General features: G+C 46.0%; 2 protein-coding genes and 1 long non-coding RNA gene across 4 annotated transcripts; 2 read left to right on the forward strand and 1 right to left on the reverse strand.

Annotated features, from left to right (window-relative positions):
- Window positions 1–4,030: 4,030 nt before the first annotated feature.
- Window positions 4,031–4,893, reverse strand: LOC119330012 (probable calcium-binding protein CML18). The gene has a single exon (XM_037603121.1). It carries the CDS (start codon window positions 4,814–4,816, stop codon window positions 4,298–4,300), a length of 519 nt encoding a protein of 172 aa, XP_037459018.1. The 5' UTR covers window positions 4,817–4,893; the 3' UTR covers window positions 4,031–4,297.
- Window positions 4,894–11,054: 6,161 nt separating this feature from the next.
- On the forward strand, window positions 11,055–14,116 carry LOC119330023. Of its 2 annotated transcripts, none has more exons than XM_037603133.1 (2): window positions 11,055–11,169; window positions 11,752–14,116. In XM_037603133.1, exons 1-2 carry the CDS (start codon window positions 11,116–11,118, stop codon window positions 12,319–12,321), a joined length of 624 nt encoding a protein of 207 aa, XP_037459030.1. In that variant the 5' UTR covers window positions 11,055–11,115; the 3' UTR covers window positions 12,322–14,116. The 2 variants fall into 2 exon arrangements, 1 of the variants encoding a protein (XP_037459030.1); XR_005159861.1 differs by lacking the exon at window positions 11,752–14,116 and adding an exon at window positions 11,360–11,680 and having other exon boundaries at window positions 11,061–11,169.
- Window positions 14,117–14,481: 365 nt separating this feature from the next.
- Window positions 14,482–20,007, forward strand: LOC119330035. Its single transcript, XR_005159862.1, has 7 exons — window positions 14,482–16,948; window positions 17,035–17,399; window positions 17,481–17,563; window positions 17,642–18,084; window positions 18,769–18,886; window positions 19,019–19,306; window positions 19,386–20,007. It is a non-coding gene; the product is annotated as an uncharacterized LOC119330035 (long non-coding RNA).
- The last annotated feature ends 540 nt before the right edge of the window (window positions 20,008–20,547 follow it).

Genomic DNA, 20,547 nt, shown 5'->3' on the forward strand with positions numbered 1-20,547 from the left:
AATCTCAAATTCTTACCAGTTCTTACCCAGCAGCAGGTGGTGATCGGCAACCGTTGTAGTCAAAACTCTCAAAGCTTGGATAGAGCGATTACCAGGGAGAGTCAAACGCACGACGTAGATGTATGTGGAGCTGGGAAGGCTTATAATATGGTAGCAAAAAGGGTCAGCAATAATCAATTCTGAGATGCAAAGTTGAATAAACGCTCAACGATAGTACTGTGCTGGTCCTAGGCTAGACTGTGCTAGAGACGCGAGCCTAGAACACTAACAAAATCACGGCGCAGCACGTAAACAAGGGAAACACACACTCTGGATTTTTTTTTCGCTCTTTTTTTTTGCGCTGCTTTTTTTTGCGCTGCTTTTTTTTGCAAAAAATCACTATAATGGCGAGTGTCTCAAAACTCTTCCCAGGTCAAACTGACAGGATGGGCACGAAATTTTTTCGACCAATTTTTTTTCGACTGCCCGGACCCAAAAACTGGAAACGGGTCAAAAAAAACTTTCTATAACGGCGACTGTCTCAATGCGCTTAGAAACACCTAAAAATAGGATAGCCAGAAATTTTTTGTCAAGTGCGTTTTTGGAAAATTTTGGGCCTAAACGGAGGGTGGTTTCCAGACTCTTTTTTTTCTGAAACCTACTCCGGCAAGGAAACACGAATCGGAAACTAGATGAATCTCGAAAACAAACCTAATATGCAAGGAACTCGAATTGGTGGTGGATATATGGTGGTGGTATATGACAGCGGTGGTGGTAGCGGTGGTAGTATATGGATATGGATCGGTGGTGGTATATGGACACGGATTGGTGGTGTTATATGGATACGGATTCGGAGCGGTGGTGGTAGGTGACAGGGGCGATGATGATGGTGCGGTGGCGGCATGACAACTTATGACCAGAACTCGAAACTCTAAAAGACTAGACGCTAAGACCAGCAACTAGACACGACGATGCAACCGCAAATTCAACAAAGCAAAACCCTAAAAATATTATGCAAAGGCTCAGATTGGTTCGGATATGATGAACTAACCCTAATTTTTTTTGTGGCTTTTTCGTGGACTATAGGTATGAAAAATAGACTCGATCTAAACTACGAAAAACTGTAAAATCTCACCGAGCAACCTGGAAATCTGATACCACTTGATAGAGGCAAAGGTGTCCCGTCTTTCGATGAGATGATGGATTTCGCTTTGGTGGAAGTCGACTTTGACGATCCGACTACGAACGTGCGAGGACGTCGCGCCTTAGCAATCGCTAAACCAACTCTGAGAGGTTATTGACCACGCCGGAGCACGATCAACCTGACCACGAGGGTTTGTTTCCTGCGAGCAAACGAAGAACAAGCAAGAAACTGAGATTGCAATCTGGATATTGCGAATATAAGATGAAAGCTTTATTGATCAAGGTGGGGTTCTGTGACGCCTTTGTCTGGTCGTTGAACACAAACGAAGTACGCGAAGTTGCAGCTATGGCGAACTTTAATCTAAACAAAACCCAAAGTCTAAACGGTGCCCTAAGGGCTGTATATATGGAGGAAGAGAGGGGGAATTTCGTGGCCCTTGGTGCAGGGGTCTGAAATCAACCCTATCTCTTGTTTCCCCACACATACGGACTCTAAAAATAGCCTATACTTATGTATTTCGAAATTACATGGGCCCGGCCCAATAAAAAGGTGACGCAGCACCTATAATAGCCTCTGGACAAAATTTATGAAGTGACATCTTGTATATTTCGTCCAAGGCTTCATGCACTCGTTATGGTGGCTTCAAAGACCTGAAATCATCACTTGTAACTCCGTTCTTGTTCCCCTTGCGCATGTCATCATCTCTATGCTTGTTCTTGCTCCAATGTTCATCCTTCTCCAAGCTAGGCCCTTCATTTGTAAGCAAAACAAATGTATCCAATTTAGGCAGCATCGTATTCTCATGAACATTAGAATCATTACCAAGAAACGAAAGTACCTGGTAATTTAGTTGGCGTGCGCGAGCTCTAGTAATTGGTCCAGTATGTATAGCAGCAGGGGTTGTGGGTGTAACAGTGGTATTGATGTCCTCGTCAGTTGTTAGCAGGAAGCACATGCGAGTCATAATTATTATTGCCAACAATTGTACTTAAAGTCCCACTTTCTATCCTCTCTCTTTTGGTCTCAAAGAAACCCACGAAATCAATGTGGTTATCATTAAGGAAATCTCCCAGGCACTGCAATTTACCAGGTTGACCAAGACCCCTAATGTTCCAAAAAGCACCTATCATTTAATCTTGAAAGGGCATGACAAGGCTCAAAGCTGGCTTTTGGCAATGATAGCAGGGCTATCTAGCTCTAGGACAACAGTGCCCATGTCCTTATTAACTAAATCAGCCTTGGTATCAATGGGGGAACTATCATTGTTAAAGTCCAAGTCTATAGAGTTCGGGAGAACAATCTCCGGATTGGAATCAGTGAATTGAAGACACTTAATTTTCTCCCTAGCAACTAGATCAGTGATGATATCATCACATTCATTACTATTATCTCCCACACGCAGGCCAACCATAGAAGTATGAGAAGCAATCACTTCATTATTCAAGACAGCAAAAGATTTACCTTTGAAAGTAGTAGGAACTTCAAGGTTCTTCTTCAGCAAGTAAGCATTTGCTTTGTCCGTGATCTTTATGCTTCCATGATCTCTGGTTCTAGGTCTGTTGATTAGAACAGGGCCCCAAGCAGTTTTATCCTTGATATTGAGCTTCTTCTTCTTCTCTGATTCTGCATTGTCCATAGATTCAATCAACGACCTTTTAACAGAGCTAATAGCCATAGCCAGATCTTCAGGAAGGCATTGCAGTTCAGTTTCCATGTCTTCTTCTTCTCCATTTGTCTCCTGAATGTCAAATTTACTAAGCTGTTCAGAGCAGTATTCCAAATGTACATACAGACATAGGAATTTTCTCAGTATCTTCAGGAAGCAGGTGATATGAGCACGGGGTGCCAAACTCTGGTTCAGACCCAGGTTTCTCATTGTCTCTATGTCCACTTTTATTGATTTCCTCCAAGAAGTTGTCATGGACCTCATCATTCATGTTTACTGGATGAAACTCCTCTGTAGAAACAGAGACCTGCTGCACTTGTTTGCTAGGACCTGAGTTAGTTTTCTGTGTGGATGTGAAGTTTGCTCTGTCCAATCCATCAAAAGGCTCCTCTTTGTTATCTTCCATTGAATCCTTATCAGTCAGATCCTCATCCAGCTTTTCTTTTCCTCCATCTTCATTATCTTGACCAGGATCCTCATCATTCCCATCTGATTCTTCACCAACTTGCTCAAAACCCTCTACAGTGAAAAATAACAGGTAGAGTTTCTTCTTCATCTCCACCAGTCTCTCAAAGGGAATTTTGCAAGGATCTCTACAAGCTATCTTGATTCTGATTGTTTCATAGAAGCTCTTGAAAATGCCATTCCAATCCACATCCACAAGGATGCCAAAACATCCAGCAACTTGCGCAAAAACCTTCCAAGCACACCATTTTGGTGGAATTCCATTAGCAACCACCCAAGCTTCTTTCAGTTCTCCAAATTCATCAAGCATCCCTTCCCACTCGCAGATCTTAACTGAAACACCATCATTAGAAAGATTAAACGCTGGGAACTCAATCCGGTCTTACATTCTTCCATGGAGGAAATCTAAGCAAGAATTTCTTCTCCTCTAATTCTCTGATCTGCCAGGGCCACTCCTTGTTTTTGCAGAAAATTCCATTTAACTGAACAAGCAACACAGAAGTAGAAACTTCACCTTTCACTACTCTCAGAACATCACAATTTTTGTAATTCAGCCAACTAGATTCGCTTGGCAGAGGAACATCAACATGATAGAACCCCAGGCCAGTAGCAGTTGGATCCATACATGGGCGGGCACTTTAATGATCCATCTAATTTGAGTACAACAAATGGTATACAGATTCAACATCGTCCCCAAGAACTTCCAGACCCGATTTTCACAACCATTACAATATAGTTATTGTTTCTGCATGAGTTTCAAACAGAAAAACAAAGAGTTTCATACGTGTGATAATTCATTGCAAACAATCCCAGACCAAATTTCTTAGTACACCCATCATCATTAGTAGTACTACTACTACTAGCAGATTAGCTTTACATAATTAATCACTTCACCCGCATCATCGTTAGTATTCGCATTACAGGGAGCCTAAGCCTTTCACTTTGAGATTAATTAAAAATTAAATTAAGCACCATGGAGGAACAAAACCCTCAACGAGGCATGCAGATGCAGCATTGTTTGCTCATGGCCGGCCCTTACCGACCTAGCTCCTACCTCCGCCGCCCATCATCTTCTTGAATTCCTCGAAATTGACGCTGCCGTCGCCGTCGGCGTCGACGGATCGAATCATGCGCGAGCAGTCAGCAACGGAGCACTTCTCCCCGAGCTGGCGGAGCACGCGGTGAAGCTCCCGCGCGGAGATGAGCCCGTTGCGGTCGGCGTCGTACATCCGGAAGGCCTCCTTGAGCTCCGCCTCCGTGGCGGCCTCCTGGTCCTTGGCGTCTGCGGCCGCGCCGCCCTTGCAGGGGCCGCAGTGGAAGGCGGCGAACTCGTGGAGGTCGACGAAACCGTCCCTGTCGGCGTCCATCTCCTCCATCATGCTCTGCACCTCCCCTGGCCCCGGGGGCGCGCCCAGCGCGCACAGCACGGACGCCAGCTCGTCCGCGGAGATCTTACCGTCGCCGTTGGCGTCATAGCGCCGGAACACCTGCTCCAGCTCCGCCATCGGCATGCCCATCCCGGCGCAGATCTCCGCCTTCGCCGAGCTCACGCCGTTCGCCATGTGATGTGGGGTTCTCTCTCGCTCGCGTCAATTCCTTCCCCTGACACGGTTGGTTGCTATGCGCAATTCTTCGCCGCCCGAACGGTCATGCCTTTTTATCCACGTAACGTGCGGCAGAACTACGCGTAGGTAGATTCTTGGCCGAAATATCACGTAATTTCACAGACGCGTGGGCCTCCCACCCACGATCTGCGCATATTGGCCCACATGTAAACTGGGTTTAACAACGACGGGTGCCGGAAAAGCGGTGCAGCGCGTAGGTACGACTGCGACGCCCTCGTGAGGGAGTCGTCTGGAGAAAGGAAGCGAAAAATCGCAGCTAGTACAGCGGAGGCGGACGCTGAGGCGTTTGCTAGCGGCTGGCTTGCGGGGCCACGTGGCTTGCTGGCGGTGGGACCAGAGCGTCGGGGAGTGAGTGAGGGCCCCGAAAGGAAGAAATGCGCTGTCGAGTTGTGCAAAGACTGAGGGGAAATAGGAGTACGAAAGGTGTCCGCCGACCGTATCGTGTTCGCAAGGTTGCGTTGATTGGTGGGCGTTGCCAATCAGAGTGAGAGTGATTGATGATGGCTTTGTTAAAATAAAGACCGAGAGAGAATCGAGAGAGACAACTAATGATTCCAGTGTTCTTAATTAATCATGGATGTACACTTATATACAAGGGGAACGGACGCGTCCATGGGACGCGACGGTTCTATGAGGCGCCTCCTCGAGAGGCAACTGCCGATATGGGAAGCGGGGATTTTCCCTTAATAACTACTGGGTTATTATTTTCAACATCCCCTCTAATCACCGCTTGACATAAGAATCCATTATCTTGATTAAGTCTCCTCCAGAAACCATGTGGGAAAAATGTAAGGAGTAGTGTAGTATGTGTTGTCAAAACTCCTTCAAACGCAGTGGAAAAATAAAGAGAAAATGATACAACATATAATGATTATTGCCTCTGTTAACTTAATATGAAATATATATTCATAGAATTTAGAGGGCAATAAAGATGTCATATATACTTTCCCAAAAACCCCGGTGGGGAAAATAGAAAGTATGACATATGATCTCATGTTGATATTACCTCATTAAAAACCTTTATGAGAACCTGTATAGTAAACTCATGAAGGGAAAAAGAGTATAATATGATGCGTTGAACATGAACAATTTAGGAAGATACTCTACCTGATTCTTGCAAATTCCAAAGCCGTCACATATCAATTCCTTGAACATGTTTCCGGAATGTAAAAGTTGGTAGAGACTTGATGAACAAATCAATTGCATGATTTGACTTGCAAGATATGCAATATAAAGATATTGCTTATTAGTAACATGTTTGCATCCGGGCAACACAAGTAACATTATCTTTGAGATAATGGTCGGTGGATGTAGCCATGAGGTCTGTTTCGAAGACTCTTCATGAGAGGGCTACCACACGTAGTAGGAACACTAAGCTTGTCTACGATCTGACATAGTGGGAATCTGATCGATGTATCTAATGATATCGGTGTTCACATTTTTGTGAAAATGAAAAACCAGGACAAGATGTTTGATGCCTTGGAGATATCAAAAGATATTCTTGAGTACCAACCAATTGTGTTTGGTGGATCCAATGACATGGTGGAACGTTGAGTCTCAATATCTCATTTTTATCATCTCTTAGGTCTGAATGAATCCTTCTCTACGCCTAGAGAATGAGCTACCATGAGAGTTATGGATGGATAAGATTTGTCCACAATGAATTTCTCCAGTATATTTTGGATATAGACAACATAGTATACCATAATGTATGAATGAAGGTGCTCAAGTTGTAGTAACGAGCGGTATTTTGGTTTACCCAAATCCTTCATATAAACTCCGTCGTTTAGATGATTACATGTATCGTCATTGCAGGAGTAATCACTGTGTATGACAGACAAACATGGATAACCATCATTATAGGAGTAATCCTTGTCGAAAGGAACTCACTAACTCGGTTGTACCAAATGTACCGACAACAATAAGTCATATGGTGACTTACTGATTTTTACACAATGTATGTTGCATTTTGTATTTCGATTCAGAATTGAGATTCCATCGGGAACCATCTATGTTTGAATCTAGTGACCCACATGTATATGTAATCACTACATCCATCAACTGCACAGATAGCTGATTTTGTACTGCCAATGATATAAGTTATCGGAAAGAGATTCCACCTCTAGAGAATAGTTGGGTATCTGCGTGAACCATTGTGCTACAATACTTACTCTTTGTTTCACCACCTCATTGTTCTCAATTCTGTTTCTAGAAGAAAACTGGTATAGGTATTGCTTATGAATACCTTCCCATTATTGAGCAAGATCATTTCTATCTAGATTATACCCTTTGCTTGAGTTCAGTCCGAGTGTTGTTCACACTTTGCCATGGCCATGATCTTTGGATCTGAATCACTTGAAAGGTTTTTTCAATCTAGTTGAGAAATGTATGTCGACAATTATAGACTTCCGGTTATATGTTTCTCCAGAATCTATATATCAATATAGAGTTGATGGAAATATCGTTACCCAAGGTGACTGCTCGCGATTTCCCAATGCGGCTAAGTCGGGTATTCCGATATCCCGGCCATTGTGTGCACTATGACCTGGGTTGGTGGAGGTTTCCCGTCCACTGGGTGTATACTACCCATTAGGTGTCTGCCAACGTGAAGTTGACTTGCATTTACTGATTCACAGGCCTTGATATCCTTGCTTGCGAGAAGCTGAATCCTGATGTACTTCTGCCATACATCTCCCCCTGTCGCTTTGAACGGGAGTGGAGTGGATTTTGTTGGTACCTCCACTCTTTCAGGCATACTTTGCAGGACTGTAGGATTGTGTGACACCTTTATAGTCAGTAAATGAATCTGGCAGGTTATTTGCAATATGTTGTAAATCTTCTGAACACATGGTTCAGCTCTTTGATTACGTGGATATGAGGCAGAAATGTGTTGAACATTCCACTAATTTCCTGGCATTCTTTATGGTACTTGAATTCTCCCCCTAATGCCTGGAAATATTCCTCATTGAATCAACATACTGTCCTTGAATAACTCCCCATGTGAGGGGCTTGAGGTATTGACGGTAATACAGTTATTCCTCACATAGATCCCAACTATATGTTGAGGGGCCAATGATGTATGTCGGGGTGATGATATCGGTGTATAACCGAATTACCGCAGATAGGAAATACTTGGTAGATTTCCACGTATCAAAGATAGAGGGGAATAAAATTATGCAGTTTGGTCATGAGCGTGTAAAACTCCATGACTCCAACGTAAAGTTGGTAAGTTGCAATTTCAAAGTAAAGATCATGCAATGAGCTCAATTCTTTTGATGGGATTCTACCAAACCATTTTGAGTCTAGACATTAGGACAAATTGCTAAACTTCAATCCGAGGGCCATAGAAAAAGCCACTCAAGGAGAATTCTACAAATGCTATCCATTCGATTTGCTTGAAATCGATGTCAGGATAATGAGTCAATGGTTTCGTGTGAATAAAGCACACTTGAGACCATCATGTAGATGTGTCTTTGGAAAAACCATGGATACCTGAATAGTCTAGTCAATGGTTGGGAAAAACCACTTACCTCGACTTGATGCATTCAAGAAGTCTGAGTGGTTCAGCGTAAACTTTAAAGTGCGCAATCCTTAAAATTAGCTTCCCTGTGTCATATGTAGTGCACACAAAATTCAAATAATGTTAGAATTTAGCATCATAATAATCACAAACCATTGGAATTGCTGATAGTTTCGGTTTCAATCCAATGCCAATGATGACCAAAGTAGGAATGCCAAGGTTGTCATGCAAAAGACACTCGGGAAACTATCTCGTACGCAACATGTGCTACGGGTTTTGTAGTATGTGTAGTACAACCATGATGATACATAGAGAATGTGCTTCCCATATCCGTTGTGTATGGTAAAGAGAAGATATTCCTCTTTGTTGTCATCATAAGTTTCACTACGGAAACTATTTTGACGGATACCTCTATAGTTTAGTAAGGTATGAGTTAAACCCGGAAGCAATGAAGTATCCTGACGTTACTCGAGTACCCATAGGGACAGTAAATATGACTCGAGTTGAGCCAACAAATACCTCATCACGTTTAGCGATTTTAAAATATCTCCTTTCTCTCAACGAGAGTGGAAACATTTCACTTCCCTGAGTATAGAGTTCGTGGTGCATATGTCCACAAGGCACAAATCATCTTTCATCAGATTGACCCCCGTAGAAATTTATATATAGACATGAAGATTCTCAAGAAAATCACTGTCAGATATATAAAATACATACAATTGTATTTTTACCAAAGTGCTGATACAGTATATTGTGATATACAATATATGAGGACAACAATAATCATGTTCTTATTAGAACATCATAAATGGTCATAAATAAATAGATCACTAAGGAGACTAAGGGATGGAAAGTATAGTCTCCAAACATGTCGGTTGATGCATATTCAACCATTATGCTCTCCATGCTCATAGGGTCTCGTGACAGCTTGATGGTGTCAGGTTGAGGGTTTGAAGTGAGTTTCAAACCATTACCCTTGAGGTCCTTTGCGTCCCGGTGGCGTGGCTTGGATTGCACGCGTTATTCCATGGGATGCAAGACTGATCTTGATGTCCATGACCCGCTTAAGTAAGTTGTGGTCATTGAGGACAAGAGCCTCAAATTGTTAATCATCGATTACTTATAGGGGCAAGCCAGAGATAATTAATTTACAAAGCGTAAATTAAAAACCATCATGGTTTTGTAACAAGAATGCGAAAATTTGACTCAAGTGTATAACTTGAAAATGCTCAACCTCAATTGTGGGAACATAACACATTGAAGATCATACAGATCTCACAGTAATAGAGATAGTCTGCACATGGGCAGTAGATCCAACTCATCACCTTGTGTTTTTCTAATATAATGAGGGAGATGTTATTGTCAAAATTTTACAAGTTTGTTGTGCGGGAGAAATCAATCTCGACCGTTGTGACATGTTCATGAAGAATGTCAATGTGGTAAACACATAGAACATATCATTCCCGGTGAAAAACCGGTAATTTATTTATATTACAGATTGCGTAATATAAATACATTTTTAATATTGCAAAATTAATAGATTTCAAGAAGGTGGCTCAAATTGCTAAGGATGACACCTTGAATTTTGCATATGTATTTGCAAGAAATTGAAAATCTCAATTGCAAATAGACGTATTAATCTTGACATGTAGCGAACATGGAGATACATACATTCCGGAATACATCGTACTCAACGGAAATACACCACTATTATAATAAATAGTAATGATGTTGGAAACTTGATGCTCAAGTGAAAAACTTGAATTGCATAGGTCTCAAATTAAATAAGATGATATTGTGTCAAGTTGCAAGATAATTCAGCAGGATGAATTAATATTTTGCGAGAGAAAATTAATCTCAATCACAATGAGATTGTTTTGCGAGAGAAGAAAATTCTCAATCGCAAATCAGTAGTGTAGAGATACTGAATTTATCTTTGCAAGAGATAAAAGAAAAATTTCAATTGCAAATAATAAATGTAATTATTCTCAACATGTACGAAACATGGAGATATATTACATCTTTGATGAATTCTGGAATACATACATTGTACTCGACAGAAAAATAATAAACTGGTCTAGAACAGATTAAATACTGATAGAACTACTGTTATAACACTAGATTGCTGATAAACTGAACTAGTGTAGCACTAAACCAAATAGCTACTACTTTCGTTTAGGTGAATAAGTAAGGTGTGATGTTGCCTTCCAACTGCATGCACAAGCCCACGTATGGCAGTCAGCCTGGTCATGGATATAAGGAGAGTAACGAAGGAAACAAATCCCAGGCTGCTCGATCCCCAATTCTCATGACACAGAACTAGGCGGAGAGCACAAAGGCCGGCCAGCGCCACCTCCACGCACGCCGCCGCAGCGGCGTTCACCGGCGGCGAGAGGCGCTCCCGCCGCGCTCGTCCTCGTTCGAGGATCCTCCAGGGAGCAGGGTGCCCGCCGCGAAGCCGTTGCAGGCGCCGTTCGCGAGTCCAAGGGCGACCGGGCTCCAAGTCCCAGCGCGCGCGGCGCGGCTGCTCGACGGGTTGCTTGATGCCGAGAAGCCGAAGGGCATAAGGCGGCGGCGAGGCGGGAGTCGGGGATGGCAGGCGCGGAGGCGCGATGGCGTGGGGGCGCTGGGCCTCTGCCCCCGGTGATGCAGCCGTGCGGCAGATCACCGCTGGCACCATCGGCCGCAACCAGCATCTCCGCTGCCTTGTGCGGTCATGCCAGCAGCGAGCGGCTCGATGGAGAGTGCTGTGGAAATCCCCAGGCCGATGGTACTTTCTTTTCTCCTCCTTTACACACTCGGATGAGAGCAATTTGCTTGTATGCATAGGCGTACAGGAAAAATAACAATCAGATTGTTGATTGATTAGAAAAAGACAAGATCAAAAGGGTACTTGATCGATTGATTCCTCTTTGTACGCCTTCTTTCCATTGACGGGGAGTTGCCGATCGGATTGCCAGGTTCAGCGCCAAGGGCGCCATGGCCGTTGCCTGGATCGGGGCTGCACGCCGGTATGAGATCTGGGTCGTCGGCAACCGCCGCCCAATCCGTGAGGACGAGCGCTGTCGTTGTTCGTTGTTGCCCGAGAACGACTCCATCACGCGTAGCAGCAGTTGCTCTCTCGGCAGAGCTGGTTAGAGCGTCGTGCTGATAACGTGTTAAAATAGGGGCAATTTGAGGATTTGCCCCATCTTTGCTTGCACTTCTAGGATTTGCCCTCCTTTTACTTGTAATTGATTATTTGCCACAAGTTTGATAAAACTTTGATGATTTGCCCTTTCTACCCGGTTTGACATTACACTACAAATTGGATGACTCAAATGCCCTTCTTCCTTGTCTGTTCGTGCGGCAGCCCACTTGTTGCCGTGCTGTGCTGCTGCTGCTTCTCTTCCCATGCTTCGGTGCCAAGCCACTGCTGCTGCTCCCCACTTTGCTACGGTGCAGGCTAAGAGCTGATGCTGCTTCTCCTCTCCCCACGCGCTCCTCCCTCCTCTACAAGGACACGTGCTCAAAGGCACAACTCTGGCGTTCGTCCATGGGCGAGATCCTCGGCCGCGCGCTACCTCGTCATCGCCTTATCCGCGCTCGCCTCCAGCGCCGTGCTTGGAGAGGACCAGATTATCCGTGCCGGAAGAGCAACAAGGCCGGCGGGGGCAGAGCCACGGCGACCTCCGCCGGAGCAACACCGGCGGCGGGAGCTCCATCTCCGCCTCAAGTCTTCCCGCCCAGATATGTGCTCGGTCAGGGTGAACTGAGCAGGGCAGGGGCAGTTTGGACATTTTACAGTGGGCCCATCTTGCCAGGGGCAAATCATCAAGTTTGTGTCAATGGTATGGCAAAAGATCAATGTCAGCGAAAACAAGGGCAAATACTAGAAGTGCAAGCAAAGGTGGGGCAAATCCTCAAATTCCCCTTAAAATAGAGACCGAGAGAGAATCGAGAGAGACAACTAATGATTCCAGTGTTCTTTATTAATCATGGATGTACACTAATGATTCCAGTTTTGAATAACCTTCTTTTTTCCTTTTTTCTTTTTATTAGAAAGTTGCAACGGAGGCATGTAGTAATGACCGTGATTTACATATCATTTCATTGTTAATATGCTTACATATCGAAATTGAATTTTAGCTGCCAATTAAATTAAGGTACAAGATCTTTCTTTTTTGAGAATAGTTAAGGTACAAGATCCGTGTCAGGCTGCTGATACTACACACACTTTGGCCGCCCTATACAGACGCCAGCGGCCCGTGGGCCCATCACTCGTTTCTACCTTATCCTTTTTTTTAATCTTTCCATCTCTCCGTCCACCCGTTCTTAGTCAGCTTAATATTTTCCCTCCTGGTCCTACTTCGGCAGCACACACCGCCCCCTTCGCCACACCGACACTTCTCTTCCTAAATGATTGATCAAATGCAGAGCCCATCGCTTCTCTTCTCCCAGCTCATCGGACATCCTTCGCCAGGAAGGCCAATGGCTACAGCAATGGCGAAGATAGACTGCGACAAGGCGACAGTGGATGTGTTGCCACCGCTGAAAACCTGTGTTGCGGGCGGATAGTGGCAATGAGCCTTGATGTCGGGTAGGGACCCTAAGTTGCCCAATCTTTCACACTTGGAGGGGGCCTAGCCAAACACTCAAGCACAAGAAGGAAATTCACTCAAGACAAGATCCAAATCACACATCCACTAAATTTGCAAACATGCAAGATCCACAAGATTACAAGGTCAATAAGAGGAAAAGAGTGTCAAGGTAGTACTTCCCAAATCCTAAGGAGATGGGAGCTGGATGATCTCAAGAGATTCTTCTCCCATGGGAGGTGTTGGTGATCCTATGATGTGGATCCTTCTCCCTTAGGAGGGTTATGATAATCTTGAGAGATTCTTCTCCCTTAGGAGGGCTTGATCCTCTAGGATTCAAGGAGCATTGTTTTCTCAATTTAGTTCAATATAATTTGCTAACCATAGAATGGAGGTAGGGGCGACTATTTATAGTACAAGTGCATTTGTGGCGAAAGAGGGGGGATTACATGACCTCAAAGGGCCAAGATACGCACATGCATGTCCAGAATGTCTGGGTAGCTACCTGGATTGTCCGGGCAATGGCCGGATGATCCGGGTAGGTACCTGGATGGCCCGGGCCCGATTCGATTGTTTCATGCTACTATATTATTACTTTTATATACTTTTTATAACAAAAGGCTAACATATTAATTCAGTGCCGAGTGCCAGTTATTGTTTTGTGCATGTTTTTGACTTTACAGAAAATTAATATCTACGGAGCTCAAAAAACCTGGATTTAATACAATTTTTTTCGAGTCACGAAGGTTCGAGAAAAGCACCGAAGGGAATGAGAGGAGCTACAGGGGCCCCACACGTCCACCTGGCACGGCCAGGGCCTTGGCCGCACCCCTAGGTCGTGTCGGGCCCTGTCCACCGCCTTACGTCTAGTCTTCCACCTATAAATTCCATATTTTGTGAAGCCCTTCGCAAGATTTTTCTCTGAATTTTTTTGCCATCGCAAGCGTCTATTCCGAGGAGATTCAATCTAGAGGCCTGTTCAGGTACTCTACAGGAGGGGGATCCATTACCGGTGTTGGTGTCTAAGAACCCGACATTGCACTATTGTAGGAACGCCTAGCAGTGGCAGGTGCAAAAAGGCCATAAGTTGCGGGCCAGGCTCCTAGGGCCGCCGCCACCGACCTCCCATGCTAACATTTCATCAGTGACGGGCGCCCGCCCGCCAGTGGTAGCCCATCAGCAGTGGCGGGCGGCTTAGGCCGCCCGCCAAAGAAGTTCTGTGTAGCAATGGTGGGCTCTCTCTACTGCTCGCCACTATTATTAATCGATGCAGAATTGATGCTATTACAACATATTGCGCCTTGATCAGATCATCAGATTTCATGGGATGCATAAATTCTAGTTTTAACATTGTTCCACATACGTGCACCACATTACAATGATGGTTGATTAATGAAAAGTAGTTATGAAGAAAATATCACATGTGCATGATAATGATAAACACACACACACACGCACACACACACACACACACACACATATATATGTCGCTCATCACACATAATTAATGGTTTCACGAGTTGTTTAGGAGTGAAAAGAGTGTCAGACGATGTTCAACACGTAGAGCGTTAGTAGAAGCTCGACAACTGCATGAATAACTATTGGACGGAATGAAACGGGGACCAACGGGCCACTTGCTCTAGAGTCAGAGATTTGGCCTCTTGAAAAGCCAATTGAATTACCACACCTGGCGTGGGTATGGTGGCTGGACTCAGACCCGGGCAGATCCTCAGCCTCTCATCCGGGGTCGCCTTCGTCAGGATGCACACCACAAGGTGACTGAACCGCCTCTCTGCTATCTTCTCCATTGCTCGGAGAGAACACTGGGCCATTGGAACACTTCTGACTCAAGCTAACTGTCGTGGGAGTGAGTCTGATAGTAAGAATAGGGGGTACGTAGGAGGAGGCAAGGTCCTAGCCACGGTGAGGTTGTACACACAAGTTTACGTGTTCAGGCCCCTCTTGGAGGAGCTAACAGCCCTACGTATCGGTGCCTCGAGGCTTGTCGACTGGATTATGCGTGGAAGTTATGGGGGTGCAAACCCTTGTGCCTGAGGAGGGGGCAGCTTATATAGAGTGCGCCAGGCTCCTCACAGCCTTCCATTACACATGGTTCAATGTGAGTTAAGGCAGGGGCATTACTGGTAACGCCAGCTATTAATGATCTTTATGACTACGGAGTGAACGCCTGACCATCGCCATCCTGGGGTGGCTTTTGATCTTCTGTACTCCGAGTGATTCTTCGTATGGTCGAGTGACGCTACTGTGGTCGAGTGGAATTGAGGTGTCCGAGTAGAATCTTCTGTTGAGTGGATAGCACTTCAAGGTGATTTCAGTCGGTGCCTTCTGTTGTACTTTGAATGTCTTTGACTCTAGGGCAGTGTCCTTGGGTAGGGTGTCTAGGTCATGCCTAAGACCCTACCCTAGGTATGTGTCATCGTCATTATCCCCCGAATGGACTGAGGTCCGAGTGAAGAAGGGTTGAAGTTGGTTCCGACTCGATTCCATGCTTCGGAGGCATTTCATAGAGATCTGGAAAGCACACTGGTACTTTAACCCTGCCTCGGTCGCCTTGATCGATTCTGGTTTCTGAGATCGCCGAGTGAATTATGCAGTAAATCTTCTAGTGAATCAGAGTGTGAAATCTTCGACGCAATTGAATGCTCTGCGGTCTCCGGATCTCATAGGATTCTAAATTTTGGAGAAGCACACAGGACGGGGCGCGACGTAGTAAATGGAACGAGCAGATAGGGACTCCTCGATCTTCGTGCCACCTTTTTGGCCACATATCAAGCCAGCGCCTGTGACGGGATGCGATAAGATTGCTCGGGCCCACGGGTTAGCCACTCGGAAGTAGCCCCATAAAAAGCGTCGAGGCTGATGCGCGACACTGTGCATTCCATTCGACCCCCCTCTCCGCTTCTCCACCTCGCTTCTCCCTGCTCTCCACGCCTCCGCTCGACCCTCTCGAGCTCCGCCACCATGGTGAAGGACAAGACCACGGCCCTGGAGCATGCGAAGAAGGCGATGACGATGACGAAAGGCAAGAAGACGGTGAGGGGGTCAATGTCGCGGTCTGGTCTGCCGCCTGGTTGGATCTAGGGGGACTGGATCCATTCTACCATTGTGAAGGAAGATCTGTAGAACCTAGCCGCTGATGGCCTGATTGCCCATTAGTCCTAGAGGTTGTCAGAGGGAGAATCTGAGCCCCATCCGCGAGAGGGTGAGTGCGTCCTTCTCACCACCCATGTCGAGCAAGGTTTCTCTCTGCCCCCGCACCCATTCTTTCAGGGCTTTTTGAATTTCTTCGGCGCTTAGATCCACCACTTTCCTCCCAACCCGATCTCGTATCTTGCCGCGTTCATCTCAATGTGCGAAAACTTCCTAGGGTGCCAGCCACACTAGGGTTTGTTCAAACACACATTCACCTGTCGTTCTTAGCGGTGAAGAAAGCTAACCCGGATGATGAAAAGACGCATGTGATCTAGATGTGTGGGGGTTAGGGATCCAAATGAGAGGTAGGAGTTCTTTTCCCCCCATGACCTTTCCCGAGTCTGTCAGGGGATGGCAGTCGACTTGGTTCTACTGCAAGGACATTCCGACTCCTAGTTAGTCGACTGGCCTTCCCCCTTTCACTATGGAGAGACTCCACACCCCTCATTCACTAGTTGTAGTGCCGGAGGAGAAGGGGGAGTTGGGAATGTTAGTCGACGCCGTCGTTGGATTGGTTCAAGGTGGAGTGACGGGTATGGATCTGTTGGAGGTATTCCTCAATTGACGCATCCAGCCCTTGCAGGCCCGTGACCACCCTTTGTGGATGTACTCGGGTCTAGAGGACACCTCTCGAACCCACCCGGAGGAGGTTGACGAGGAGATGGTGGCTCAGTGGCTCAGGAGCATTACCGGCAACAAGAATAACCCCAGGGGTCCAGGAGGATTCTGCCATTCGATGTCAACAATGCTCCTGAAGAGGTCAGGATCAATTTTCCAAGTGTTTCTTCCTTTCGATCTGTGATTGTTCTTGAATATGACTGATACTTGTAACTTGTGTCCTGCAGATTTTCACCAAGATGTACTCGATGCCGAATGGAGAGCAGTACCAAGAAGGAGTTGAGAGTGATGGCGAGAGCGGTGATTATCAGTATGTAGATCACAGTGAAGATGACAGTGAAGATGACAGTAAGGACTCGGGCAGCAGCGAAGAAGTCGATTCACCGCCCCACTCGGAGCGTTGCTCCAAATAGTCGCAAGACCCTGCAGGGGGACGTAGCAAAGCTGCTGCGTCGAGTGCAAAGATTCCAAAACGCACTCGGACGTCGACTCCCGAGCCATCAGAGAAGGCCGCGAAGCAGGCTAAAGTTGCGCTGCCCAAACCTCAGATGGCCCTGCCTAGGATCAAGGTGGCTGTGCCCGTGGCTTTAGTGTAAGAGTTTCTTTCCTTTGTTCTTCTGTGTTATTCTGGACTCGTTCGCTTGCTTGACCGAGTGAACTCTGGAACTTTCAGTGCTGCTACTTCTGTGACATCCATGGACATCGATGAGGAGCGTGGTGATGCGGAAACCGCGGATGCGGCCACCTCTCGGGCAGGTATGGTTCTACAACAGCGCCTATGCTCTGTCAGTTGACTTTCTAGCCGACTGAAATTTCACTGTCGAATGTTTCTAGCACCAACAGATATTATCCAGCTTCCTAACGATGATGATGATGATGTGTCTTTGAAAAATGCCGGGAGGAGAGGCAAAACTTTGAGCAAGAGGGTGCCTGGAGCCAGAACGCCTCGCTCGGCATCTGATCCTGTGGTCCAACAACTCAACGATCTAGTACGGGCTTTAGTCTCTTTTGCCAATCCTGTGTCGACTGACCAACCCTCAGTGTCGACTGCTCAAGCTCCAGATTCGATTGCGCAACTTTAGGCTTCTACTACACCGGCCACGTCACCTATTCCATCATCTCTTCTATTTTCTCCACATCACGTCCCGGAGGACCAAGTAGGGGCTGCCAAGCAGGCCATGATTCAGGCAAGTCTGATGATGGACCGACTGAAGGTGGTGTGTGACACCAGCAAGGCCGCCTATGATGCCAACTCTGCTCTCCAAGCCAATGTCCGAGTAAGTGGGATTGTAAGTTCATTTCCGATTGTTTTTTCTAGCTTGAGCCTTGTTCTGTTAGGATATGCTTCCTGCAAACTGCTGCTTTACTATCCGTAAGATGTCCGTACTTCTATCATGAGTTTGCACCTTGCATCTGTTCACCCAATGGGTGTTTCTCTTTTACTTTGTAGCTCTTTCACTTGAGTCGACCGGGTTGTGTCGAGTGAGATATTGGTCCAGTGGGGGCACGTTGAGTGCACCCACTAGGTGTAGTCCTTGAGACCGTCGTCGAATGTTTGATCCAGCGGGGGTCTTTGCGAAATGTCTACTTGTAGTACTTTCATTCGGTCTAGATAGGTCGCGCCGAGTGGGAACTGAACCAGTGGGGGCATGCTAAGTGCACCAACTGGATGTAGTCCCCGAGACCGCGGTCGACTGCAGGCACTCGACGATGGTCTGAGAACCAATGATGATGTGTGTTCTTTTTTAAAAACTCCTTCCACTCGGGCTGGGTTGACCATGCTAAGTTGGAAATGTAACCAGTGGGGGCACGCTGAGTGCACCCACTGGGTGTAGTCCCTGAGACTGCTATTGGATGTTTGATTCGGCAACAGTCTTACAACTCTTTTACTATACAGTTTGATCTTTCACTTTTCCATTCAGAAGTAACCGTCGATTGACTTGTCTTATTGTTATTTGCAGAAATCTTATGAGCTTGGGACTCAATATGCTGCTTTGTCACAGGAGAAAATCCAACTTAAGCTCGACCTAGATCTGGCCAAGGAGAACTTGAAGAAAGCACAAGATGGAGTGGCAAGAGGTAACGACTCGTCGACTTCATGCCTTGTTATTTTTTCCTTTCCATCCTTTGAACCGAGTGATTCCACTCGAACAGATATGCGTAATGAAAACCATCAACTCCAAGCTCATCTGAGGAATGTTATTTCTTTAGACAAAATGAAGCAGGCTATGGAGCAGAAGGACCTTGATCTTGTGGCGGCGCAGAAGACGACGCGTGATTAGATTGAACTTGCCGACCAGAAGCTGGCTTCGGTCGGAAACTTGGAAGAGGAGAACGCCAAGCTGAAAACCGCTGTTAACAAGGCGAAGAAAGAGGCCATGCAACTGAAGGAGGAGAAGGTGGCTTTGACAGACAAAGTGGATATTCTCACTGAGAAGATGGACGAGCTCGAAACTTATCTGGGTGGTCTCGCCAAGAAGATGTTCCTCATGCTTGATGGTACCTTCCTTTATCTGACTGATTGCAAAAAAAAAATTCACCATGTTGCTGCCAATTCATTACCTTTCTGTGCGTGCAGAGTTTTGTCAGAATTTCGAGGAGGAAATTGGGTGGATCAAGACAGGACTGGATCCCATCAATTGCCCCATCAAGGATGAAGCTGCCATGAACATGTCGCGACTGGAATCTCGTCTTGCCAGTGTCTTGGACTACGTCGTCCGACTGAGAGTTGCAATGTCTCGGATCGATGAGGAGCTCTGACCAGAGGATGTGCTTCTGAATGACCTCGAGTCACTGATGACTCGACTCAACAACATCCTTGACCGAGTGCAACCGTGGAAGAAGTCAGGTGCACGCTGCGGTGGTGATGTGGCTCTATCACTCATCCGTGTTCATTGCAAGGATTCTAAGGAAGAGAAGCTGAAGGCTCTTCAGGTGGCTAACACCAAGAAGCTTCAATTTCAATCTTTCATGGAGACCTTCATTGACGCGACCACTCGCACCATGGACAGTATCGACGTGGCACTTTCGTCAAGCCAACAATTCCTCCTCCTACCGAGTGAAAAACTTGATAACTTGACTTTATTCGCCTCGGAATGCCAAGTGATTTTGTAATCGTTAAACTCTTTCGGGCTTGATGCCCGGGGACTTCTGCTGGATTTATCCAAACTTTGTTGTTTTATTTGAATGCAGTTGCTTTATCTCTATTGTCTTCGGATTTTTTGACTTAGTCGAATCTAGGATCGCAACGGAGTCTCTGAGTGAGAGGATTGCCCTCCACTCGGAATGGACATTGTACCTGTGACGCAACTCAGAGTGCATATGAATGTTGTACTTGTGGCGCAGCTCAGGGTGCACCTCTTTGAAACTTAGGCGAGTCATATTCGCGGCTAAGCCTCCGAGTGAGAGGGTTGCTCTTCACTCGGAGTATGTTTTGAAACTTAGGCGAGTACGGGATCGCAACTAAGCCTCCGAGTGAGAGGGTTTCTCTTCACTTGGTGTATGTTTTGAAACTTAGAAGAGTTCGGGATCGCAGCTAAGCCCCCGAGTGAGAGGGTTGCTCTTCACTCAGAGTGTGTTTTGAAACTTAGAAGAGTACAGGATCGCAACTAAGCCCCCGAGTGAAATGGTTGCTCTTTACTCGGAGTATGTTTTGAAACTTAGGCGAGTATGGGATCACAGCTAAGCCCCTGAGTGAGAGGGTTGCTCTTCACTCGGAGTGTGTTTTGAAACTTAGGTGA

This window comes from Triticum dicoccoides, chromosome 1B (assembly GCF_002162155.2).
Source record: "Triticum dicoccoides isolate Atlit2015 ecotype Zavitan chromosome 1B, WEW_v2.0, whole genome shotgun sequence".
In the NCBI taxonomy this organism is placed as follows: domain Eukaryota; kingdom Viridiplantae; phylum Streptophyta; class Magnoliopsida; order Poales; family Poaceae; genus Triticum; species Triticum dicoccoides.